Below are 27,753 nucleotides of genomic sequence, written 5' to 3'. Positions count from 1 at the left end.
GATACGACAACACGATTTATCAAGATAACTCAATTGACACAATCTGTATAACATGATAAGCATTTCTATTGCATTTTATCGTACGTAATCATATGGAATATATAAATCGTATAACACCATTATAACACGAGAATCCAATTAATGAAATTACATTTTCAATTTTCTTGTCGAACAGGAATAACAGGCAAGCCTTTGGAAAATCTATTCCTAAACAATTTGTAAAACACAAAACAAGAAATGAAAATTGGAGCAACGAGAGATACACTAATTGGATTTTCTTTACCTTGTCGTAAATAACCATATGAAATCGCAGCCAAAGCCATTTGAACCTTGGCGAAACCTAGTATAACACCGTCGATGAAACTGTAAGGTTTCTTCTCCGAGGAACACGGAACCAAAGATTTCAAACATTGTAAAAAACTCATATTTTCCTTCACTAATCCTCTGTAAATAAGCTCAGCTACACACACGAACATCACTGCTGCAGACAATTCCCACGCAATCAATCCGTATTGAGGAACTTGGATTGAACCCATTCGATCGAAAATCAGCACGAAAATCTCCAGCAGAATGTTTGTAACTATGAATAGTTTTTCCCATTTCAAATTACCCTAAGAAAGAGAATCATCGAATCTGTTAGAAGTTGGATCCATTCTTGATTATGCTTGATATGCGAAATAGGAAATTAGAAATACAATCACAACAACAATAGATTTATATGGTTTGGCTATTTTTGTCTATATTAGCGGGCGGCAAGTTGGTATAATAGTAAGCAAATAAACTCGTGAGACCCGGTTACACCAAAAGCTCACATACATGTACATATTCCAATAGTACAAACTCCAAAATTTCAGCATAAATGAATAAACAAACAACTCTTGCTTATACAAGCCTAAAAGTACAATTTTTTTCGGTTCCAAGTCCTATTCTAATTAGAAAATCAAACTAAATAGGACGATAACAACACCCAATGCAAGCTCGCGCATATACATATCCCAAACACGCTCCAAAATTCTCATTGCAAATAAATAAGCAAACAACATTGGCTTATATGAGCCTAAATTTTTCGATGTCAATTTCTATTCTAATTGATGTTTAGATTCTGTTTAATGTATATCTTGAATTCTATTTAGTTTCAAGTGAGTCTTCCCCCAATTCGTAATCATCATTCCCACCGATTAATTTGATGATTTGATTCTTTTAATGCATATCTAGAATTTTCTTAAGTTTCAATTGAGTTTTCCCCCATTTCATAATTATCAATTGGGGGAAAGCTCAAGTGAAACTAAATAGAATTCTAGATATACATTAACAGAATCAGAACATCAAATTAATCCGGGGAACGATGCTTATGAATTGGGGAGAAACTTAAATGAAACTTAATAGAATTCTAGATATACCTTAACAGAATCAAATCATCAAAAATCAGGGGACGAAGATGATGATGAACTGGGGGAAAACTCACTAGAAACTAAATAGAATTCTAGATGTACGTTAACGGAATCAAAACATTTAATCGGGGAACGATGATTATCAATTGGGGGGAAACTCAATTGAACCTAAATAGAATTCTAGACATACATTAATCAAAACATCAAATTAGAATCAAAACACCAAAGGAGAAATGATGCTAATGAATTGGGGAGAACTCACTTGAAACTAAATAGAATTCCAGACATACATTAACAGAATCAAAGCATCAAATTAATAGCGGGGAAAGAAGCTTACGAATTGGGGGAAAACTCAACTGAAACTAAAATAAATTCTAGATATACATTAATAGAATCAAAACATCAAATTAATCGGGGGAACCATGTGTATGAATTGGGGGAAAACTCACTTGAAACCATAGTTTTAAAAGGCGATCGCCTCTGTCGCCTCAGGCGAGAGGCGACAGGGGCGATCACCGTGCCGCCTTCCAAAATGGAAGGCGGCTTACCTTCAAGAGGCGTTCGCCTCTGGCCCTCAGGCGAGAGGCGGCCTGAGGCGAGAGGCGACCGCCTTTTGAAGGGGAGGCGATAAGTTAGACTTTTAAAAAAAAAAAAATTAAAAAAAAAATAAATCCCTAATTTCTATTAAAGGAAAACACACGAGCCCATAAGAAAAAGAAACATACAGACACAATACAGCCCCCAACTCCAACGGCTCTCTTCTTCTCCTCCTCACCGCCGATAGTTCTCCTCCACACACTACCGAGTTTCTGCTTCTCAACTCACCGGCAGCCGGTCATCAATCATACAGGTATGCTTTTTCTCTTCTTTCCTCTTTATTTTATCTTCTTTTTCTGTTTTGCTGTTTAGGTTTAGGGTTTTTCTTATTCATTAAGAGAATCAAAACATCAGATCAATAGGGGGGGCGCTGATTATAAATTGGGGACAACTCAATTGAAACTATATAGAATTCTAGACATACATTAACAGAATCAAAACATCAAATTAATCGAAGGGGACGATGATTATGAATTGGGGGGAAACTCAATTGAAACTTAATAGAATTCTAGATATACATTAACAGAATCAAAACATCAAATTAATCTAGGGGAACATTATTATAAATTGGGGAAAACTCATTTGAAACTAAATAGATCTACATATACATTAACAGAATCAAAAAATCAAAATCAAAAATCGGGGGGAGGATGATAATGAATTGGGGGAAAACTCAATTGAAACTAAATACAATTCTATATATACATTAACAGAATCAAAAAATCAAAATCGGGGGAAGGATGATAATGAATTGGGGGAAAACCCAATTGAAACTAAATACAATTTTAGATATACCTTGACAGAATCAAAACATCAAATTAATCGGGGGGAACATGATTATAAATTGGGGAAAACTCACTTGAAACTAAATAGATCTACATATACATTAACAGAATCAAAAAATCAAAAATCAAAAATCGGGGAAGGATGATAATGAATTGGGGGAAAACACAATTGAAACTAAATATATACATTAACAGAATCAAAAAATCCAAAATCGGGGGAACGATGCTTATGAATTGGGGGAAAACTCACTTGGAACTAAATACAATTCTAGATACACCTTGATAGAATCAAAACATCAAATTAATCGGGAGGATCTATGAATTAGGGGAAAACCCAATTGAAATATTACCTTGAAATATTTTTGATGATGATGACGAGGGATGGAGCTGATGTTCTTTTCAACTTCTAACTCAGATCCAGAAACCATGGCTGAAAACGTCAGTTTTCTGCTGGGTTTCTGTGGATCTGAATGTTCAAATACAATATTCACAAAATTGATGATTGATTATCGATTTGAGGAGATGAAGAAGAAGGGAAAACCAAGGAAGAAGAATTGAAGAAAAAGGAGGAGAAAGGAAGAGAAGAAATGCGGTTAAAGGATATTTTATTTAGGGTTTCCATGTTTGACTTGGAAATTTTACGAAGTCTTTGATTTCGAGTCTACGATTCATTCAAATGCTGTATTCTATTTTTCTTTTCTTTTCTTTTCTTTTTTTGGATGTTTTTTTTATAATTAGTTGTAAAATAAAACAATTAGGAACCAATTATTTTCTAGGGATATCGGTGGGGCGGTAAATGAGTCGAGTCGCTCATGAGCAGTTTGGTGGTCGGTTTGATTCAATGATTTGTAAGCGAGCTGTTCGTGAGCATGATTCACTGGCTCGGTTCATAGACGAGTCGAGTTTGAGCAGATCAAAACTCAGTTCGAAAGCTTGCAAACAGGCTCGATTAAAACATTTATGAACAAAATATAGTTTTTAGAAAACTATATAGTTTTGTGTTATTTCACAAATATTTAAACTTAATATTATTACATTTTCGACAAGGCTCGAAGACTAGGCCAAAAGCAGACTCGGCGACACGTTCTATTCACTATTAGCGGCAGTTTCAGGATTGTCGAGTTATCCTAAGTTCTAATCCTACCTTTTCAGTATCTTTTGTTAGTCGTTTAGTGAATAGGGTTGCACATTTGGTAGTTATGTAGACCTATTCCAAATACTAGCGATTTTTTATCTTCTGTTGTGCCGAATTGGCTGTCAAACGCTATTGTTGAGGATGCAAATCTTGTTCTTATATGAAATGCTTATTTTGGGTTCAAAAAAAAGACGAACTATTTGTAAGCATCTTGTTTATTTATTTACGAATTTTGCTTGTGAGTTTGTTTATGTATACAATTAAAAAGCTATTTACGAGCAAACTTCATAAATATAATTAACGATTTACTCATAAACAATTCATGGTTAGATAATTTTCTAAATGAACCAAATTCAAAGAGGATTTTGGACTCGAAACTCGTTCGAGCTCGTTTATTTTCTAATGAGCTAAATCGAGCTTGAGCAAGCCAAAGCTTAGCTCGGGCTCGTTAATTTTATATCGAGCCGAGTTTGAGCAGGCCAAAGCTTGCCTCGGCTCGATTACAGCCCTATCCATCAGTAGTATCAATCTCAAATCCTTACCCGTTTATTTTTTTAGAGATAAAGTGCAAAAATACCCTTAATGTTTACAATTAGGAGCAATTTTACCCTTAACCTCTAAAATAATGCAATTTTACACCTTATCCCTATTTTATTTTAGAACTAATTATAAAAAAAATGGATAAGGTGCAAAAATACCCCTAGCGTTGACCGTTATGAGCAATTTTACCCATAACGTTGTTAGTTAAGAGCAATCTTACCTTTAACGTTAGCAAATTGGATCAATTTCAGATATCATTCATCAAACTGTCATCTCAGTTATAAATTTTGTCATATACGCTTTACATGTGCGTCATTTTATTACTCATTAGTAACAAATCACAAACACACGAATAGACGTGAAAAAAATTAAAAATTAAAAATTATAGTGTATTTTGTATAAGGTAGACAGAAAAATTTAAATATTTCGTCGAATTTAAAAATGTTAATCTCCGATTCTATTACTAAATCAAAAAAAAAATGTAAAAACTTTTTTAGAACTGACCGCTATGTAACTGGTGCAAAAAAAAGTAACAAAACATCTGTATTTTATAATGATATATGAAATTAACCCAACTTACTAACGTTACGGGTAAACTTGCTCTTAGCTGTCAATGTTAAGGGTAGAATTGCACAATTTTAGACGTTAAGGATAAAATTGTTCATGATTGTCGTTAGGAGTATTTTTGCACCTTATCCCTTAATAAACCGTAGATAAATAATTCATCTATAAATTTAACAAATATTCTAAATTCTAAATGAACATTAATCAATAAAAATAAATTGGCTTAATGATAGAAGTCAATTGATGAAAGTCAAATATATGGCGAGAACCGAGTAATGGGCACCGTGGGGGTATTCTCATACTTGTCACATGTAATTTTTTTGAGCTCATACCCGTCTCATATCCTTTTATACAGGGTACGAGTTATTCCATTAGGGTCAGATATTGTCGGGTACCTGCAAGTAGCATCCCCGTTGCCATCCATACTATTGTCGTATCCAGATATAGTTGTATTTTATTTTGAAAAAAGTACACAAATAAACATTGTGGTTTGACATAATCGCAACTTTGGGTTTTGTCTCAATTAGGTCATTTCGCCAATTTCAGTGGTTAAAAGCTCGAAATAATGACATGAATGATGCGTCAAAATGAGTTAACCGAAACGAAACATGATAGCCACGTATTGCTTATTTTTATGAAAAAAACTAAATTTTATTTTTTCATAAAAATAACCGACATGTGATAGCTAGGTGACCCATATGTGAATGTCATGTGTTGTTTCGGTCAAATATCTGAGTTGACTTGTGTTGACGTGTCACCTATATCATCATTTGAATGCTTTTTATCACTGAAATTGCCAGAGCGGCCTAACTGAGACAAAATTCAAAGTTAAATGATTTATTAAAATAAATTGAAATTAAGTAATCATTTTAAAATAACCAATTATACATTTAACCCTGTATTTTTTGTCGGCCAGTTCTGGCCTGGCTAAGTGGGGCACATGTCTAGTGTCAAAGGAGGACCAAAAAGAATACGCTTAATATATTATCTGTCTCCTGAACTTGTCCAAAAAACTTGATTAGCCCCCTGAACTTTTAAAATATCTTGTTAACCCCCTAATCTTGCATAAATTGTTCAGTTAGCCTCCTGAATTTGCGTAAAATATAATCAAATGATCACTTGGTTGCAAAAAATAAGTTGAATACGGAAAATATATTGCACACGTCTTAAAGAAAGTAAAACAATTAAGATCGGAATAGTACGATTGTAATATTAGAGAATACAAGGTTTATAGTTGAGCAAGTAATAACTTCATTTTTACTCTATTTTTGAATTATGTAATAATATTCTAAGACACGTGGAATCATCTTCAGCATTTAACTTACTTTTTTGCAACCGAGTGATCAATTGATTACATTTTACGCACGTTCAGGGGGCTAACTGAATATTTTATGTAAGTTCAGAGGGTTAACGAGATACTTTAAAAGTTCAGGGGCCAATTAAGCTTTTTGGACAAGTTCAGGGGTAAATGATGTATTAAGCCAAAAAAATATAAAAGTTAAATCTTAAAGACGCAAATATAAAAATTGTAAGGAGGAAGGAGCTCAAAATATATTTTTTATATAAAAAAAAAATAAGAGCTAAATTTGAATGCGGATTTGATTCTAACGTATAGAATAGTATATATTTAACCTCAACGTTTTTAAGCAAGATTAATTTTAGTCACACATTATCGAAATTTTGAAAATGCTAGTTCTACTGTTACTTAAGGAGCCCAAAAGATATTTTTATATAAAAAAAATAAGAGCTAAATTTGATCGTAACATTTTCAGTGAAGTGCATATTTAATTCTAACTTTTAAAATAATGTACATTTAACCTCGGCGTTTTTAAACAAGATTAACTTTAGCTACACGTTATCGAAATTTTAAAAATGCTAGTTTTACTGTTATTTAAGTTTGCCATATAATTTAGCTACAAAACTTGTTTAACGTATAACCTCAATGTTTTAAGCAAGATTAATTTTAACCACACGTTATCGAAATTTTAAAATGCTAGTTTTACTGTTATTTAAGGAGCCCAAAAGATATTTTATATAAAAAAAAATAAGAGCTAGATTTGATTGTAACGTTTTCAGTGAAGTGCAGATTTAATTCTAACGTATAAAAATAGTGTACATTTAACCTCAACATTTTTAAACAAAATTCATTTTAGCTACATGTTATCGAAATTTTGAAAATGCTAGTTTTACTGTTATTTAAGTTTGCCATATAATATAACTATAAAACTTGTTTAACGTATAAAATAGTGTACATTTAACTTCAACGTGTTGTCAAAAAAAAAAAACTTCAACGTTTTTAAGCAAGATTAATTTTGACCACACGTTATCAAAATTTTGAAAATACTAGTTTTACTGATATTTAAGGAGCCCAAAAGATATTTTTATATGAAAAAATAAGAGCTAGATTTGATCGTAACGTTTTCAGTGAAGTGCAGATTTAATTCTAACGTATAAAATAGTATACATTTAACCTCAACATTTTTAAGCAAGATTAATTTTAGCCACGCGCTAGCGAAATTCTGAAAATGCTAATTTTACTGTTATTTAAAATGCTAACAAAAACAAAAAAACAATAATAAATTTATGTCTGAGCCCGGGTTCGAACCGGGGACCTCTAGTGTGTGAGACTAGCGTGATAACCAACTACACCACCCAGACTTTGTTTTGACATGTACAAGTTAATCCTAAATTTTGTTGTTAATGTGTACGATTTTTATTGTGTTATTAATATAGTTACAAATAATCAACTAAAAATTTATGAAACCTTTGGAAGGTCTAGTGCGACAGTTTAATAATATTCAAATAAACAGTTTCAAATTTTTGGCAACACACGACTAAATTTGATTCTGCTTGAAAATATTAGGGTTTAATTTGTATCATTTTATACGTTAGGACTATATTTGTACTTCTTCAAAAATATTAAGATCAAATTTGATATTTATCCTTCAAAAAAAAATTTGTTACTTGTAGAGCATATTAATGTATATAATTGCATGGACCCTGGTGACCACGTGAATTTAGTCATTCGTTGTTAGATCGAGGCTAATTAAAATCTTAGGATGGGAATTCAAAACATCTTAAGGCTTATATTTAATCAGTCTAGATTCAGTAGTTGAGTACTTAAAGCAATATAAAACATATGGTTTTTTACATGAAACTGAATATTTTTATTAGATCATTTGTTAAATATAATAAAAAAAAAATGTCACTTTCGAGCGGTTTTTATTTTACATAACTTCTACTTGGTTTTTTACATGGACTTATTTATTAAGAATCTCATTTGCTACTTTGGACCTAGACTTCTTTTTTGGTAAGAAGGGAAGAAAAAAAAACAAACAAACAAAAACCTAACCCGGGATCAGTCTAGGAAGACTGACCCCAATCCTATCCTCAAGAAGAGAAGGTAACAGAAAAGAAGGAGGAACGGAAAGGGTAGAAACACCTAACATCCCCCCATGCCCAGCAGATGCCAAGCGATCCGCCACGCGGTTTTGCTCCCTATAAATATGGGAGAAGGTAAGAGAATCGAAGGCAGGACGAAGCCTCAAGATGGCTTTAATGAGATTCTAACTCTTAAGACAAACAGTCTGTCTATCCGAAATCCTGTTGATAGCCTCCAAATTGTCAGACTCCACCGAAAGTCTTTTAACACCCATGCGAATGGCGAGTTTAATGCCAGACAAGATCCCCCAGAGCTCTGCAGTAAAGGAGGAGCCCGTACCTAAGTTATGGGTAAACCCAGCCAGCCAGGCGTCACCAGCATCCCGAAGAACTCCACCAGCAGCAATTCTGCCATTACTAAGGCAGGAGCCATCCGTATTCAACTTGACAACCCCTTCCCTGGGCTTCCTCCAACCAACTAACTGGACCTCTTTAACCGGGGAGGGGTGAACCAGGGGCTCTCCTTCAAAACTCTTTGTAATAACAGAGAGTTTTTTCGAGAAGTAAAACCGGAGGTCAGGAATAAAGACAGTCTTCTCAGCAAATAACTCTTCATTCCTCCATTTCCACATTTAGTGACAAATAATAGCGAAGAGAATAGCCCCGTGCTCCATACTGGCCAACAAATTCCCATTAACGCCTTCAGAGAACCAGTCAATATCAGAGAACCCCATAAAGGAAGGAAGGATGTGGTGAGGAAGGACCCCTTCCCAAACCTTTCTACTATTCGGGCAATCCCTCAAAGCATGGCACAAGGTTTCCACATGGCCGCTGCATCTGCTACAGGCACCAGATACAGCCAAGTGCCTTCTGTGTCTATCTGCATTCGTGAGGAGCCTGTCTTTGACTCCTAGCCATAGGAAACTCCTAATGCGGTAGGGGACTTTAAGGGCCCAAATGGACTTCCAAATTTCCAAAGGAGGATCAGCCCTATTAGGGGTAAAAGCTTCATAGGCCGATTTGCAAGAATAAGAACCATTATTAGTCAAGACCGGTTCTGAATTTTGTTACAAAATAATTTTTTTTACGAAATCAATTAATAGTATTAGTATGGTATGATTAGGGTTGAGCATTGGTTTGATTCGGTTACCAACCGAATCAAACTGTCAGTTAACCGAACTGGTGTTTGTGTAATTTAAATAATTGAGCCGTACTAAATAACTAAAATAACTGAATTTGACCAAACTGAAGATTTCGGTTTGATTCTGTTACCAACCAAATAACCGAAATTTCCATATTTCTAATTTAAATTTTAAAATATTATAAATTATCAAATATGAACTTCGATTGATTTGGAATTGGCAATTTTAAAACCACTTAACCAAATATATGACAGATTATAAATTAATTCAATAATATTTAAAACTAAAATTTTCGACGTTCTTATCAAATTGAAGTATGAAAAATATATAATATAAATAAAAATATATATATTATTTAAACATAACTTCGGTTAAACTATTTTTTTTTTCAAAATAACCGAACCGATAACTGAATACCAAATAACGCAAACTCGATAATCGAGCCGAACCAAATAAAAATTTTAGTTTCGGTTTCGGTTATCGATTTTTAGACTTTTTAGTCAGCCCTAAATATGATATATTAATGCAAATGTTAATCACCACGTTAACAATGTCAATATCTTGCCTTGTTAAAAGTGTAATATATACAGTTTTACCTAGGGATGGCAACGGGTACCCGGCACTATCCGACCCTAATGGGACTACCCGTACCCTGTATAAAAGGGTATGGGACGGGTATGGGATCAAAATCATTACCCGTTATGGGAAGACCCCCTAGGGTACCCGGTACTCGTTACCCGTCATAATTTTTTATATATTAAAAAATATTATTGTGTTTTAGATGTAAGATGTGAGATTTGAACACCAACCTTTTGTTCTTCGACCATTAAGTGATAACACTAAGCTATTTTATTGTTATTGTTTAAGGTTCAATTTGTTCAATTTTTAAATGAATAATTTATTAAATTTATACTTTGTTAAATTTGTAATATTTTTTGTTTTATTTAGTGATTCTTAACGGGTAAGGGTACCCGTGAATTAAATGGGACGGGTATGGGATGCAAAACATATACCCGTTAGGGTAATGGAAGGGTACGGGTAATTAAAAAATAAACGGATAAGGGTTTGGGATTGGCACTACCCGCGGGTACCCTACCCGTTGCCATCCCTAGTTTTACCTCGCTAAAAGTGTAAAATGTACATAGTCTTTTGAGAAAAAAAGATAATTGTTTAATTCGTAGGGGAAAATAGTGCATTTCGTGGTCTGTAATTTTTACCATTGATCTCCTTCATGGTATGTAATTTTTACCATTCAATATAGAACCCACAAGCATCAATCCAAGATTATCACTGTTAGATAAATTATAATTATTATTCGTACCTTTATTTAACGTCTGGTGAAGATTCTTTTACGTGACTTCCAGACCTATGCTCAAATCTTTGTTTAGATTTTCGATTTCAATCGCGATTGGAATTTTGATTATGATCTTCATATTCACTTGATTCTTCATTCTCACGAGTTTGAGAGCCGCTACATAATGTCCGCTTCTTATATTCATGCTCTTCTTCTTGTGAAGCTTGTTGCGGTCCTTGATTAATGGAAACGTGTTAAAGAATCAATCATTATGCTCTGATACCATGAAAACGTGTGAAGAAGCTTATCAAGACGAGCTAAGAAATGAAAAATGAAATTCCACCACTTAACTAACTATACATTACAACTTCAATACTCAGAAACTTAAACTTCTACATACATATATTATAGTTTTAATAAAGTAAAACGTTAACTTTCCTGACACGATGATTAACACGTCATCAAATCAATATGTTACATCAACAAAAGTCAATAATAAAATGTATCAAATTAGTAATCAACGAGTTAAAATATATCACGTCAATATATTATGTTACAAATTCCTTATTTTATGTAATAAAAAATATCATGGTATTTCTGTAAATTTTTAAAACCACAAGGACATGAGTTTTATTTATTTTATATCCTAAAGTTTTATTAAAATTTGTTACTTCATAGATCAAAGCTCTTTTTCTTAAAGCATGAGACGTTTATTAATTTTCACTTTGTACTTTGTAAGATTATACTACTATTTGTTCATTGATCTATCAAAATTTATGTTATTTAATCACTGATTTAAGTCACATTTGGCTCTGACATATCATAATTGATGAAATATCATTCAATTTAGATGAAAATTTGATATTTTGATACTTGGACTTAATAGATTTTAGTTTATAATTTATAATTTATAATTTATTATTTATTTATTATTATTATTTAATCTAATTAAATGTTTCCACGTAAGAAAATTTATTTGGAATTAAAAAAAATATCAATGTATCAAGTTCTGGTGTCAAAATATCATTACATATTAAACATATAATGATTCTGTTAAGTCTCTATTAAAATTGGATGAAATCTAATCAACTGAGATAGATTAAGGGTCAAATATAACAAAATAATAGATTAGAGGCTATATAATAAAATTTTGAATAATTTAGGGATCAATTAATACGTCAAGAGTACTTTTTATGATTAGATTAGAATGGAATAGCTTCGAGATAAAGCAAGGTTTACTTTTTGTTAAAGAAATAAAAATTATTACTATAAAAATTAAAATACCTTAAACTTCAATTGAAGTTTATTCGAATCTAAAAAGTTCCCACTTTTAAAATGTTCCGGTTTTCTGTCAAAAACTGAACCCGAGCCGCTGGCTGGAGACTATTTAATACTTTAGGTGTAACGATTCGGTTCAAAGTGAATGATGTCAATGTAGAAGATTTAAACAAGGAGTGACCTAAGAGATAGCGAGGGGTAGAAATAAACTGAATCCCCATATCAAAAATGGAGAGAGAATGACTAAAGCTTATTAATAAGATAAAAATTCAATACATGCAAACACATTTTAAAATCGTGACGTGAGGTCTAAGATGTTAGATTTGGATAGAAACAGAGAATATCTTTATGGTATTGGATTAATATGTTACACAAGGTAAGATACGAAATGTGAGTGCTTTAAATCTCCACCCTATAATTTTAATAAACTCAGATCTAATGGTGAATGACTAAATATTACATGGTTATTAAAGTCCATGTGATCAAAACTCATACTCATACCCGTGTATTTATATATGTTATTATCTCTTTGGCAGAGAAATACCTTACCATTTTTGCAAATATATAAAATCTTTAAAAAATAACAATTATACATTTATATAAAACTAAAATTTAATATTTATCTAAAAATTACTCCAACCTTTTAGATGCAAAATCATTAATTAATTTTTTTAAAAGTAAATTTAAAAAAAAACCAGTAGTCTCACTTTTTTTTTTTTTGTAGAAAAAAGGTTGTGGTTTTTTTCTTTTCAAATATAGGATTGTGGTTTATTCCGTTACACTATTTACGGATTTAGTGAAGATATCGTTTATTTGCTGACGTGTCTGAAGGGCAAATATGAGTTTTTTTAAAAAAAAAATTGGCGTAAATTTTAAAAAAACCCTGTGGTTTCACTTTTTTGTGGTTTTTTTCTTTTCAAATACAGGACTGTGGTTTATTCCGTTACACTATTTATGGATTTGATGAAGATGTCGTTTATTTACTGACGTGGCTGAAGGGCAAATATGGGTTTTAAAAAAATTGAGCAATGGATTTTTTATAACTATTTTGTGGCTATAATATTTACTATAAAATCTCACATGAGCGCAAGTTCACATGGTTGTTCAAGGTCTTTTATAGTCAATTTTTCTTTTAAATCCATATTTGTCATTCAGCCACGTCAGCAAATAAACGGCATTTTCACCAAATCCGTAAATAGTGTAAGGAATTGATAACAACCCAAATTATTCTTGAATAAGGAATAAGGGAAAATTAATAGAAATAATGGCAAACCATTATTCCCTCTAAAAGAGATATTTATATATGATTAATGTGGAATTAATGATAATTAATGCAGGGGAGAATATGCAAATAATGAGGAAAAGGAAGGAGTCTCTAGCATTATGCCACGCCACGTGGACCATGGCGAGATACGCCATAACGAGATACGCCCGATGAGAGCGAGTAGCGGAGACCCGCCATAGCTCTCAAGGAGAGCGTACATACGCCTTGACGGATCAAAGAATACGAAAAGGGATATTCATCTTACTGACAGAATATTATCCCAAGGACCAAAAGGGATATTCACCTTGAGAACACCGCAAGAAGAACGGGATGGCGGATCTCCACGGTTCAGCTCAGTGAGATCCGCTGGCGAACCTATGAGGCGAATCTCCTCTTTCACCTGATTCATCACAGTAACGGCTAACCGCCGACTCGGCCATAAAGACCATTAATGAGCTATCAATTAGCTAACTGCCAGGTTAAAGGTAACCAGTAACCGCCAGCTTAAAGGTAACCAGTAACCGCCAGCTTAAAGGTAACCAGTAACCGCCATTAATGGAACATTAATGGAGACCTTCTAGTTGTTGAAGGTTACGACTTCTTAGCTATATATAGCCTACATCCCTAGGCTATCAAGGTACACACATTCACTTACTCTTTGTCAATTCAGTTTGCTCTCTTGATCTTCCTTACTGACTTTGGCATCGGAGTGTCCCCGGCCGATCCCAACGGCGCCTCACAGGGAAGTGCTCCGATCAAGGATTTTTCCCCGAGTTATCAATTGGTGTGGTGAAGGTGGATCTCTAACAAACAGAAGATCACAAAATCTTGATTGTATAGAGTTTCACAAAGAACAAAACAATGGAGTCAACGGAATAGAAATCACAATCTCAAACTTTGGCTCAATCAGTACAACAAATCTATCCAAATATACAGTTCTCCATATATTGGTGGGAAAGAGTTTTCTACATTGAATCTGGAATTTTATGATGAAAAAGATAAGTTTCCTCCCCTTTCTTATTCCATTTTTAATTAAAGAAAATTGAGATCTCTCACTCTTATAAAGTGCTATGAATATCATTACATGTTATTATGATAAATCTAATAAACTGTGAAAGATGAAGTTATAAACACAAATCTTTCATTAAATCTTGCATGCTTACTATGCCATCATATTTTTATGCATGACAAGTGTAATATGATATTATCATTGAATTAGTACAAACGCATGTATAAAACCCGTAATCTTGGGATTTACAAAAAAAATCATCCATTCAATGTGATTTTGTCATTTGATATTAAAATATCATAAAAGGGCTCATGTAATTACAAATGATTTAGATCTGGTCGGTCTTTTGGATGAACATGCATATAACTATTAGAAAAAATTACAAAAAAATCATATTTGGTTTTTCCTTGTACAATTCACCATCTATATATGGCTTTTCTCCTATATAGTACTTTTAATATCAAAAATTCATATTTTTGAATATTGTTTTGTCAAACAGTTATTTCATTCCCTTTTTTACAAAGATGTGTCTATTCATATAAAAACTGTTTATTTGACATTGTTAAAATTTCTGTTACCAACACAAGAGACTTGAAAATATTGCGTCTATTTGTAATTATCCTGTAATTGTCCCTAACTATTAAGGCCATTATGGACTGATGAATTACCAAATTGGATAAACAAAACTTTCATGTCCTGAGCTAACTACAAAATAGTGCAAGTGTCGGTTTCGGATCAGAACATTAATTTATGCAAAATTCTTAGGATATACATGAGAATTCCTTAAAGATTGGAGGAGAATCATGGTACATGTATTTTTTTTCTAAAATTACCCTTTCTCTTCTATTTTATTCGTACAAATGAAATAATATAAGAGTAATTTTACATATAACTATATTATTAAATCATCACTTACCTTTCTTTAATTACACCTCATTCAAATGGGGCTTTAATGATCTCTGAATGCCATTAATGTATGGATGCACAATATTAATTGCAAGAAAATAGCAACTATGTAAGATATCTTACCCAATATAGAATGTCATAACTTTTATGACGTTTAAAATAAATATGCTATCTCAGATATTAATGCGCATTGAAATACAAAAGGCCATTATTCTTAAACCATTCTCATTATGTTTACTTATTAAGAATTCATTATGATATTCATGTGCAGTAGCAATCTTTATGGTTATGACCGTTATACGTGATATTATTATTAAAACAAGCACGATTAAAATTCTATTATGAATTTGTTTGACATATAATATTTACTCGGTTTTATCCTTTGACTAAGTTCATTCTAGAGTCAGGGACCAACGCGAAGGAATTATTAAGTTGATTCCAAGATGAACTAAAAATTCCATAAAGAGAATTGCATCATACATGATATTTGCCAACAAGGCAAATGCAAACATTCTTTTGCTATGAAGTATGTTCCATGGATCAAGCCATTGATCCCCAAGGTAAGTGAATAGAGCTTTTATGACTTACCACCATCTTTTAATAATGGACATAGTATGCCCCACTTCTGGAGTTCTTTCAGTGCTAACCCACAGGTATAAGGGAGTTGTTAATACTACAACCAGTGCAAACACTGATATGAAAAATAAAGCTCAATCCAAAGAAGTGTATATGCAGAGTCACTTCAGAAAAATTCCTTGACTATGTCATTGGCCAAAAAGGAGTTAGAGCAAATCCAGATAAAATAAAAAACCTTGCGAGGAAAAAGGTGAAAAGAGCGCCTAAATGAAAACCCCACAATGGGTGAGAAAGATCCAGAGGTTGAACGGGCGGATCATCATACTAGAAAGATTGTCAACAAGCATATCAAGGTATAAAACAATTCCTAGCAGAACCACCCTTGATGAGCAGACCAATCTAAAGGGGAGACCTGCATTTGTATCAATCTATCATGGATAAAGATATGTGCACCGTGGTTATTTAAGAAGAAGAAGCTCAGCAGTTCTCCATCTATTATGTTAGGAAAATGTTGAAGGATGCGGAGACAAGATATCAGAAGTTAGATAAAATGGCTCCCACGGTTGTGACAACATCCATCCGCGTTAAACCATATCTCCAAGCATAACCTCAACATGATCGAGATCAAGATCAAGAACCGGCTTCACCATCATGATTCAACATTGAACACACGAATGATGAGATTGAAAGGCGAGTGCATGCCGCTCTATATAGACAAGAGAATAATGCAGAAAGGTACGCCATCAAGTTAACATGAATTCGCCATTCACAGCACGGATCCTAGGGTACGAAGCGGACAGAATGTTTAAAGCTTCCAACTTGCCACAATATAAAAGAAAAGATTCAATATAAGCGGGACATTACATATCCCGAACCCAAAGGAGGGGAGCATGTAACCGTTGGAAGAAACGCCAAAGCGTACTACAGGTTGGCCACCACATTGGTTGGCCACCACACTGAAGCTTGCTGGGAGCTGGCAAACTAGATAGCTTTGTCCAGAATAACAAATAACAAGATGACAAGCAGAAGACAGATCCCAAAAATAAATTCAAAAGTGTCATTAATGTCATAGCAGATGGACCAGTGTATCAGCCACCCGTGGAAAAAGCAAAAATATCCGCTCTGGATAAAACATCCCTCCATTGCTCCTTTTGCAGAAACAGGTCCGGTAATCTCTCCACATGCAGATGCATTGGTAGTAGCAATGGCGATTCAAGGATGGGAGATAAAATAAAGCAAGTAAAGACACGGGCAGTTCTCGCAATGTCATCACCATAGGTGCATTCGCCAAACTAAAGGTTGATCTGATTCAAATAGAAACAACCATTGTTGACATCATTGGAGTGACGGGTCACACTATCCAGACCAAGGGCCAGAGGTTGCAGCCCTAATTTCCATCCGTCGTCTGACAATGTACATTCCCACCAGCAAAGGAGGAGTAATGATTAGCGGGAACCAAAAGGTGGCTAAAGAGACTTATACTCGGCGTCACTATCAATCCGCCCACAATCCAAAGAGGACGAAGGTGAGAAATATTAACTTGTCACTACAGCTTTGGGCGACACAGAAACGCTCCTTATTGCTGATGGAAAGCGGGTGCGGATCACCAAAGGATTAAAACTTGAGATCAAAGAGGATGTTAAAAAAGTTCTCATTGAGTCTGAAAGCATATTTACATAGGAGAATGAGATCCCCACAGGAGTAAGCCCAGATGTGATTATTCATAAGTTAAACATCATTGAGGATGCGATTTTAGTTGCTCGGAAAAGGCGAAACCATGGGCCTAAAAATCAGTATTTTTACATATTCTTATATGTGCATTAAACTGTTATAGTATCCTACATTTTATAATTTATTCTTTCTCGCCATACTTCTTATATTCATTTGCCTAGCTTTTAATGCTGATATACGCCCAGTGGCTGGCGAATCATAAGTTCCACAGGTGGATCAATTACCTCAAAGATAGGACAATTGATCCCATCACGGGCGGATCCCCTTTCCATAAAGATAAGAAGCACAGACCCTCAGGAGCTTTGAAATGAGCTCAACTCTCTCCTCAAAGACAGGAAAAGGATTGACCACCATCAAAAGCGGGTTAAAATCGTCTCAAACATGAGATCATTACACCCTCAACTTTCTCCTCAAAGATAGGAGAACACTCTCATGGGCGGATCCCTCTTTAGATGATCACCATTCGAGAAAGAGTTAAAACATTCCTTGGACGCAAGGACTTTACACTCTCTCACTCCCTTCCCAAAGAAGGGTTCACAAGTCCTACGGGCGGATCACTTCACCTCAAAGATAGGTAGCAAGTTAATCCCCTGGGCAGCTTTACTTCCTCTAGAAGGAATAGAACAGCTTCTAAACCTTCACAAAGGTTCACACATTGGGGTACGGCTGGCCACCTACCCTAAACAATCGGAGAAATCCTAAACCAGATTCTAGAAAATTACTTGCTAAAAGATATAATGCATTAGTAAAAATAGTTCTGGAAAGCAAAGGGTTCATCTCCAAATAATGAAGCCTCGTCTTCATCTCCAAGTAATGAAGCCTCGTCTTCATCTCCAAATAATGAAGCCTCGTCTTCATCTCCAATTAATGAAGCCTCGTCTTCATATCCAATTAATGAAGCCTCGTCTTCATCCAATTCATGAAGCCTCGTCTTCATCCAATCAATGAAGCCTCGTCTTCATCTCCAAATAATGAAGCCTCGTCTTCATCTCCAAATAATGAAGCCTCGTCTTCATCATCCAATTAATGAAGCCTCGTCTTCATATCCAAATAATGAAGCCTCGTCTTCATCTCCAATTAATGAAGCCTCGTCTTCATCTCCAATTAATGAAGCCTCGTCTTCATATCCAATTAATGAAGCCTCGTCTTCATCCAATCAATGAAGCCTCGTCTTCATCCAATTAATGAAGTCTCGTTTTCATCAAAGTAATGAATCTGCGTCTTCATCGTAGAAATAACAAAGTCTCGCTTCCACAAAATGCACAAAAAGTCCCTAAATGGCTGATCATTCTTACTGATCCCTAAGGGCGGGTCATTCTCCTCAATATGGCAGAACTGAACAAAAGAAGTCCCTAAGGCGAATCATAATCCTATGCGGTAGGAATAAATGGTCCCATAAAGGGCAGGTTATTCCTTTCTAAAGGAAATATAACTCTCAAGAAGCCCCTAGAGGCTAACAATGGATACGGTTGGCCACCTATCCATGAAGAAGCAAAACCCCTAAAAGCGTATCATATCCATATATGATCCCACATAGGGCGGATCTTGTTCATAAGATCCCGCATAAGGAAGCCCCAAAAGGCGCATCATTTCCATATATGATCCCCCATCTAGGGCGGGTCCACTTTCCTCCAATATAGCACCATTTAGACAGCCCTAAAGAGCTTTTTATACCTTTAAGGGGGGGCTTCTGATAACAACCCAAATTATTCTTGAATAAGGAATAAGGGAAAATTAATAGAAATAATGGCAAACCATTATTCCCTCTAAAAGAGATATTTATATATGATTAATGTAGAATTAATGATAATTAATGCAGGGGAGAATATGCAAATAATGAGGAAAAGGAATGAGTCTCTAGCATTATGCCACGCCACGTGGACCATGGCGAGATACGCCATAACAAGATACGCCCGATGAGAGCGAGTAGCGGAGACCCGCCATAGCTCTCAAGGAGAGCGTACATACGCCTTGACGGATCAAAGAATACGAAAAGGGATATTCATCTTACTGACAGAATATTATCCCAAGGACCAAAAAGGATATTCACCTTGAGAACACCGCAAGAAGAACGGGATGGCGGATCTCCACGGTTCAGCTCAGTGAGATCCGCTGGCGAACCTATGAGGCGAATCTTCTCTTTCACCTGATTCATCACAGTAACGGCTAACCGCCGACTCGGCCATAAAGACCATTAATGAGCTATCAATTAGCTAACTGCCAGGTTAAAGGTAACCAGTAACCGCCAGCTTAAAGGTAACCAGTAACCGCCAGCTTAAAGGTAACCAGTAACCGCCATTAATGGAACATTAATGGAGACCTTCTAGTTGCTGAAGGTTACGACTTCTTAGCTATATATAGCCTACATCCCTAGGCTATCAAGGTACACACATTCACTTACTCTTTGTCAATTCAGTTTGCTCTCTTGATCTTCCTTACTGACTTTGGCATCGGAGTGTCCCCGGCCTTTCCCAACGGCGCCTCACAGGGAAGTGCTCCGATCAAGGATTTTTCCCCGAGTTATCAGGAATAAACCACAATCATGTATTTGAAAAGAAAAAAACCACAAAAAAAAGTGAAACCACATAGTTTTTTTTTAATTTACCCTTTTTTTAATCAATTTTAATATTAAAAACTTTTTTTTTTTTGCATATGCAACTGTTACTGTGATGAAGATCAATATATAAAAATTAATCGATACTAGTTGCGGATAAATTTTTTATTTCTGTAAATAGATCAAATTGTAAATTAATTTGATAGCATGAGTGTGTAATTTATGAAGTACAATTGTGATATCTATATAGGAGAAAATTACATCAAATGTCAAGTTTGAATTATATTTTACTTTAATCTTAATTTTTATATCTGTATTTTATCATTTCATGTAAGAAGGGAAAACTCAACAAATTCTTTCATTCTAATTTGACTAAAATATTTCTCACGAATGACTTGAAGATCTCGCGGTTGAGTCATGGTTGTCCCTGGTTCGATGGTACGCGGAAAGCACGCTTCGGTCAGATGTCACTCTCATTGAATTAATCAATGAGGCATCTGTCGTTAGCCTAACATGGTCCACACCTACCAGTCCGAGTATGAAACCTCATGTTTTCTTTCATGCAAAAGGTTTATAATATCTATTCTATTAAGCTAGCTCGAGTTAAGGAAGAACGACTTCACGAGTGCTCAAATCACTATGATCTCTGGATCATAGACGAGTCCCACGATGGCAAAGAGGAAGAGGCAGCCAGCTTCTCCCTTCCGATTCAACTCACTATGGCTGCCCTTTTCCCAGCTTAGATAGAGGGGACAGGATTAAGTGGTAAGATGTTAACCAAGGAAAATTCTCGCTACGCTTCAAGGGCAAATAGAAGAGCAACTTGATCGGACGAGGCGGGGGTCTCTATCTGGCCGGTACTAGTTATCGTTCGACAACAAAACCTAAATCTGGATTTTCCTGGATCAAGACTTCGTATCATAATTGAAAAAGTGTTGTTTATGCCAGCCAGCTCGGCTTTTCTTTCGCATCTCGGTGGTTGGTGGATGGATCTATTTAACGTGAACCCGTACTTTCGACGCTATGGAGCAAAAGACTTTTTTTTTTCTTTAAAATGTATAAGAATTTCATACTTTTATTTCTAGTTTTGTCAAATTTAATTATTAATTAAAAAAAAAAAAGAAAATTAATAAATTTTGACAGTTTTAAATTAGTGATATAATTAGAATTTTTTTTAGCATTGGATATTTTTAAATATTTAATGTAACTAAGTATTACGATTCGAAAACCGAATAGACTTCTGCTCAACCTAATGGGCCAAGAATTAGCCCAATATTGATGAAGCAGGATCCAAGCTCATTTTTCCAAACGGTCCAAGTTCTTATGGCTAGATATACATATAGGCCCAAAAAGCCCAACAAAGAAAGGAAAATTGATGTGATAATAATGAGTAAATTACAAAAGTACCTTCAATTCACACTTTGGTACCTAAATTACATTTTGTCACAAAAAAAACTTTCTTTTTTTTTTTGATAAAAATCACAAAAAAATACTTGAATTATGGATGACCGAACAATTTAATAGTTTTAACAGGCACCAACAAGTCACTTTGAATTTTATAATTTATTTGACTCTTTTTTAGAATTTGACCCACTCCATCTCCTCTCTCTTACGTTCTCCCTCCTCCTCACTCTTCAATTCTATCTATCTCCTTCCATACTTCCAATTTATGCCATTTTGCACCTTCCTGTTTTTTGCAGCTTAAATCATAAATCCCCTTCTCTATATCTTCACTCCCGGTTATCCGATTGCTGCCGATTAGATTACTTTGTTTGTTTTCAATTTTCAGATTTTTTCCCTTTTTTCAACTCATCAATTTCTGTTTTATTGGACAAATAAATTATGGACGGAGAGGGTGGAGCTGCTTCTTTACCGTTGAATCGGGCATGTCCTGTATTTATATGCATTTCCGATGATATATGCATGTCCTGTATTAATAGATAGAGATAGAGAGAGTATGGTGGGTCCAAATCATTATTAAAAATGGTCAAATTTGTGTTGACTAGTTAGTGACCTGGTAAACGTATTAAATTGTCCGGTCACCCTTACTTAGGGTATATTTTTATGACAAAATGTAATTTAGGTACCAAAGTGTGAATTAGAGTATAATTCAGATACTTTTGATGTAATTTACTCTGATAATAATGAAAGAGACAATATATGGAAAAAGCTTAAAACTTTCTTTTTTTAGGGTTAAATACATGAATATCATAATAATTATTAAGTACAAAATTACAACTGAGGTCCTATTTTTTTTACTAAAATTAAATTAACTGAACTGAATGTTACTGAACTGAACTAAACTTAAATTAACTGTACCAAATAATTATAATTATAATAAATTATATATATAATGATATATTTTATATAGGCTTAAAGCACTTTTTGGCCGCTGACCTATCCAAAATTTATGCATTAGGCCCCTGACCTATTATTTGGTCATATTTGGTCCCTGACCTATCAAATTAGATAAAATTCAACCCATATTGAATAAAAAATTAAATGTGTTGGAAAATTAACGGCAGTAACCAATGCAAAAATGACACATAACATATAAATAAAATTAATTTTCACTCTATCGAAACACTAGAAAAAGTTTTTAAGATTTTTTTACTGTGTAAAATAGTTACGTTGCCATCTCTAGTTGAAAATTAATTTTATTTATGTGTCATGTGTCGTTTTTGTATTGGTTACTACCGTTAATTTTCCAACACAGTTAATTTTTTATTCAATATGGGTTGGATTTTATCTAATTTGATAGGTTAGGCGTCAAATATGACCAAATAATAGATCAGGAGTCAAGTGCACAATTTTAAATAGATCAAATGCTAAAAAGTGATTTAAACCTTTTATATATAAATAATGATAAATTATATATATATATATATATATATATATATATATATATATATATAATGATAAATGATTACTTTGTATAAAATAAAGTAAGCATAATATTTACCAATGATATATTATATCCAACATTATAATTATAAAAAAATAAAAAATAATAAATTATATATAAGTAATTATAATTATAATAAATAATGATGAATTATATAAAAGTTATAATAAATAATAATACATTATATATAAATAATTATAATAAATAATGATAAATTATATATCAATATATTATTTAAATAATGATGAATTATATATAAATAATACTAAATTATAAATTATATATAAATACTTATAATTATAATAAATAATGATGAATATAAATAATATTAAATTATAAATTATAATAAATTAGGTATAAATAGTTATAATTATAATAAATAATGATGAATTGTATATAAATATCACTAAACTTAATTCTTAATATGTTATTTTTTTCTATATATTATAATTTTACACCATAATTTAATAATTCTAACTCCAATTCATAAATCGTAAACCCTATAAAATATATTCTAGACTTCTCATTTTAAAATTCTAATCCTTAAAATATATTAAAAATACTGATTTTACTAGTTTGACATAATGACTTGATATAGTTGTAAATAGTTTTTAAAAGATGAATTTCTGTGTAATTTTTCCTTCTTTTTAATACGTTTAAGTGTTTGTTTCGTTCATATAATATATGTATTACCATTGAATAGAATATGATAGAGTAGAAGAAGTATTGTTTAGAATTAATTATTTCTATATTTGATTGATGAAATGAAATAAGATGAAATAATTAGTTTTTTTTTTTTTTTTTAAGGAAAAGAGAATCAATTAATCAAGAAATCAAATCGGAACAAATAGTGTCCTGCAATCAGAGCGGAACAACAAAAACAATAAACTCCCTAGCATTGGAAATGGCATGTCGTGCAACGATATGGACACCCTTATTCGCTAGACGCGGAATAAAAGACACTTTGAAATCATGCCTCATGCCTAAAATAGTTTTACAATCCTAGATAATAGAACCATAATCCGAGAGATCGGAGCCAGAAGAAGAAATACTATTAACTACTGAGAGAGAATCAGTTTCAAACAGAACGTTTACGTAATTTAACTCAACAGACCAAAAAATAGCCTCTCGTAAGACCAATGCCTCCATTGTGCGCACATCCTGAATCAAGCTATCAATTGATTACATTTTATATAAGTTCAGACACTTCGAAAATTCAGAGGTCCAATCAAGTTTTTGCGACAAATTGATGCGGGGCATCTCCTTCTGGGATCGGGTCCGTATGAAGGAAGTCGGAGGAAGAGCGAAGCACGAGACCCGGGGAGAGCCAACCGTGAAAGACGAGGACAAAGGCAACCAGCAGAGCACACGGGGCGTGCCTCCTCGTGCGTGGAGCGTGGAGGGTCCTATTTCTGGAGGACAGTTCAGGAGCTCATGCACGTGGGGCGTGTCTCCTCATACGTGGGGCGCAGATCAGGCATCTGGAACGAGTTCTACCCAGGAGGTCAACTACGCGGTTCATAATACCAGAGACGCCACGCGTGAACCTCATCAACGAAACGCACCAAGTTCAGGAGGTCAATTACGCGTGGCGTAATACTAGAGGCGCCACGCATGAAGCCTGTCGTTGTGAGCCACCAAGTTCAGGAACTTCACCACGCGCGGCGTAGCAAGACCCACGCGGGGCGTGTCCCGCCTGGAGGATACTTCTTCACCAAATTCTTATGATGGAGACCATTTCTGATCTTCCTTAATTACAATCCTGTCACTCTCTATTTACAATCTTTGTAAACCCTAACTTTTTATCAATCAAATATTAATCTTATTCAAGAAGCTTGTTAAGATTTCCACCTTCAATAATGGGGATTTTATATTCCTATAAAACTCGGGATTCACTCCTTCTAGTTTAAGTAGAGAATAAATATTTTTGTTAGTTTACGATTAAAAACTTCAGACGAAACCGATCTGTATCACAAATGATGTATTAAGTTTTTTTTTAAAAATGAATTTATATATAAATTTTCCATAAATATTTAGTTAGTTTGGTACCAACTACCAGCCCATCTCATAATTTCATTTTTGACTTGTTATTTTCGTGGCACTTCCCCCTCTTTAATAAATAATAAATAAATCCAAAAAATAAAAAATCCCAATCAGCTCAATCATTCTCCATCTTCTTCTAATCATAGACATCAATCTTCCCTTTTGTTCCCTTCCTAAAAAAGAAGTCTTTTTTAATTTATTTCCTCTCATTTTTCGTTGAAAAAGTTTCATCCTTTTCCTAATTATTCCGACAAACTTGGAATTTTTCATTTCTTTCTCAGTTTCTTGTCAGAACATTTTTCTTTCTTCTTCTTGGATTTTTTGCACAGGGAAGCAGTTGATCAATCAATCCATTCTTTTTCAAGTAAGAATCTCTCTTTTCAAAATCCCCTTTTCTAAAATGTTGTTCAAAATCCCAATTTCATTTGATACCAATTTCATTTGATGCAGAGAAGGAAGATTATAAAATGGGTATTCTGAGATTGTAGCAGCTTTTCTGATCTATCTTCCTTTATATATATTTGTTGGTGATTTTTCAAAGATGGAGATGTCTGTACGGCAGGATAATAATTCTGATGGTAAGAAACAATGAATTTGTTTAATATCTGCAATTGATTTTATGAATTGGGGAAATCATGTTTTGATGCTTGTTTGGATTTTGTTGATGAATTATTAAGAGATTAACTCACAATTAATCAAGCGCAAGATCATAAAATGTGAATTTAACCTCATAATCGTATCAATCTAATGACGAACTATGAAGATTAGTTTCAGGTTCCCAATTAGAAACTCTGATTTGCAATCACGAGGAAGAAATCCGAGAGACAGAGAGGAGAGTAAGAGTTTTCTGTTTTGTTTTACGGTAACTAACCCTGAAAAAGAACATTATATATATATATATATATATAGAGAATGAAAAGTCATTCAATTGGGTCGGATCCAACCGGATTGGGTCCCATCAAGGGTGACCTGCCGGAAATATCCAACATTGTGTTTCCTATGATTTAATGTTTTCTGTTTGGGGTAAGATGCACAAATTGGGTCTGTTTGGTAAATGTTATTGAACTTCGTTTTGTTTTAATAAAATCGTTGAATTTTACATTTGATTCGAAGATGTTCCGTCTAATTTGTGAATGAAAATTCACTGTGGCATACAAAAAAGTTGATTATATGATTCAAAGTTATTCCATCAGCAAATGGTTTTTATATGTTGTGTTTTTTGTATGATTATGTTTTCTGTTTCGGGTAAAATGCATCTGTCATTGAAGTTTGGGGTCTGTTTCACCAATGTCATTGAACTTGGTTTTCTTTCGATAAAATCGTTGAATTTTACGTTTGATTTGAAGATGTTCCGTCTAATTTGTGAATAGAAATTCACTGTGGCATAGAAAAAAGTTGATTTATGATTCAAAGTCATTCCCTGTTTTGATGCTTCTGCAAATGGTTTTTATTTGTTGTGTTTCCTATGATTTAATGTTTTCTGTTTCGGGTTGCGCTGATTGCGTCTGTTTCGCAAATGTTATTGAACTTCGTTTTCTTTCAATAAAATCGTTGAATTTTACATTTGATTCGAAGATGTTCCGTGTAATTTGTGAATAAAAATCCACTGTGGCTTTATGATTCAAAGTCATTCCATGTTTTGATGCTTCTGCAAATGGTTTTTATTTGTTGTGTTTCCTATGATTATGTTTTCTGTTTCGGGTAAAATGCCCAGGTCATTGAACTTCGTTTTCTTTCAATAAAATTGTTGAATTTTACATTTGATTCGAAGATGTTCCGTGTAATTTGTGAATAAAAATCCACCGTGGCTTTATGATTCAAAGTCATTCCATGTTTTGATGCTTCTGCAAATGGTTTTTATTTGTTGTGTTTCCTATGATTATGTTTTCTGTTTCGGGTAAAATGCCCAGGTCATTGAAATTTCGGGTTTGTGTTAGGGGTCTGTTTCACCAATGTCATTGAACTTTGTTTTCTTTCGATAAAATCGTTGAATTTTACATTTGATTCAAAGATGTTCCGTCTAATTTGCGAACAAAAATTCACCGTGGCATAGTTGATTATATGATTCAAAGTCATTCCGTGTTTTGATGCTTCTGCAAATGGTTTTTATTTGTTGTGTTTTCTATGATTTAATGTTTTCTGTTTCGGGTGAAATGCATTGGTCATTGAAGTTTGGGGGGTTTGTGTTTGGGGTCTGTTTCACCAATGTCATTGAACTTGGTTTTCTTTCGATAAAGGCGTTCAATTTTACATTTGATTCGAAGATGTTCCGTCTAATTTGTGTATAAAAATTCACTGTGGCATAGAAAAAAGTTGATTATATGCCAACTAAGCAGGGAAGTACACCCTTGTGATGGGACCCTCGCTTAACAGGGACGCGTAGTGCACCGGGCCGCCCTTTTTATGCCAACTAAGCATGAGGTTGGCTGAAAACCACAAAAAATTTGTTGAAAGTAACATTCTTGTCCGACATAAGGCTTAGGTGCTGTTTGATAAAACTGAAAATTAAGTGCTGAAAAAATAAGTAACTGAATTTTAAGTGCTGAATATTATAAGTGCCGAAAAGATTGAGTGATATAATTATTATAAAAATATTAGTTGATAATGTTTAGCTTAAATGTTAAGTTAAATAGTTTGACTTACCAAAATAAGTGCTTT

At 33.8% G+C, this 27,753-nt stretch overlaps 1 protein-coding gene, 1 long non-coding RNA gene and 1 other non-coding gene across 17 annotated transcripts in view; 1 reads left to right on the top strand and 2 right to left on the bottom strand.

The window, feature by feature from the left end:
* Nucleotides 1-48: 48 nt before the first annotated feature.
* On the bottom strand, nucleotides 49-3,456 carry LOC136223979 (uncharacterized). Its single transcript, XR_010686228.1, has 2 exons — nucleotides 3,124-3,456; nucleotides 49-611 (listed from the first exon to the last, which is right to left on the bottom strand). It is a non-coding gene; the product is annotated as an uncharacterized lncRNA (long non-coding RNA).
* A 4,140-nt stretch (nucleotides 3,457-7,596) lies between these two features.
* On the bottom strand, nucleotides 7,597-7,670 carry TRNAV-CAC (transfer RNA valine (anticodon CAC)). Its single transcript has one exon. It is a non-coding gene; the product is annotated as a tRNA-Val (tRNA).
* A 17,547-nt stretch (nucleotides 7,671-25,217) lies between these two features.
* LOC136223978 (uncharacterized) overlaps nucleotides 25,218-27,753 on the top strand; it is a 39,983-nt gene continuing 37,447 nt past the window's right edge. For 11 of the 15 annotated variants that reach the window (XM_066012170.1, XM_066012173.1, XM_066012167.1 and 8 more), the window contains exons 1-2: nucleotides 25,218-25,459; nucleotides 25,546-25,673. In XM_066012170.1, coding sequence (XP_065868242.1) covers nucleotides 25,637-25,673 — 37 coding nt within the window. In that variant the 5' untranslated portion in view covers nucleotides 25,218-25,459; nucleotides 25,546-25,636. The remainder of the gene's footprint in view (nucleotides 25,460-25,545; nucleotides 25,674-27,753) is intronic. The other 4 variants (XM_066012178.1, XM_066012177.1, XM_066012174.1 and 1 more) reach the window with 1 other exon arrangement.

This window comes from Euphorbia lathyris, chromosome 3 (assembly GCF_963576675.1).
Source record: "Euphorbia lathyris chromosome 3, ddEupLath1.1, whole genome shotgun sequence".
Taxonomy (NCBI): domain Eukaryota; kingdom Viridiplantae; phylum Streptophyta; class Magnoliopsida; order Malpighiales; family Euphorbiaceae; genus Euphorbia; species Euphorbia lathyris.
The sequence above is the reverse complement of the archived record's forward strand: the minus strand, read 5'-3'. Positions and strand labels throughout refer to the sequence as shown.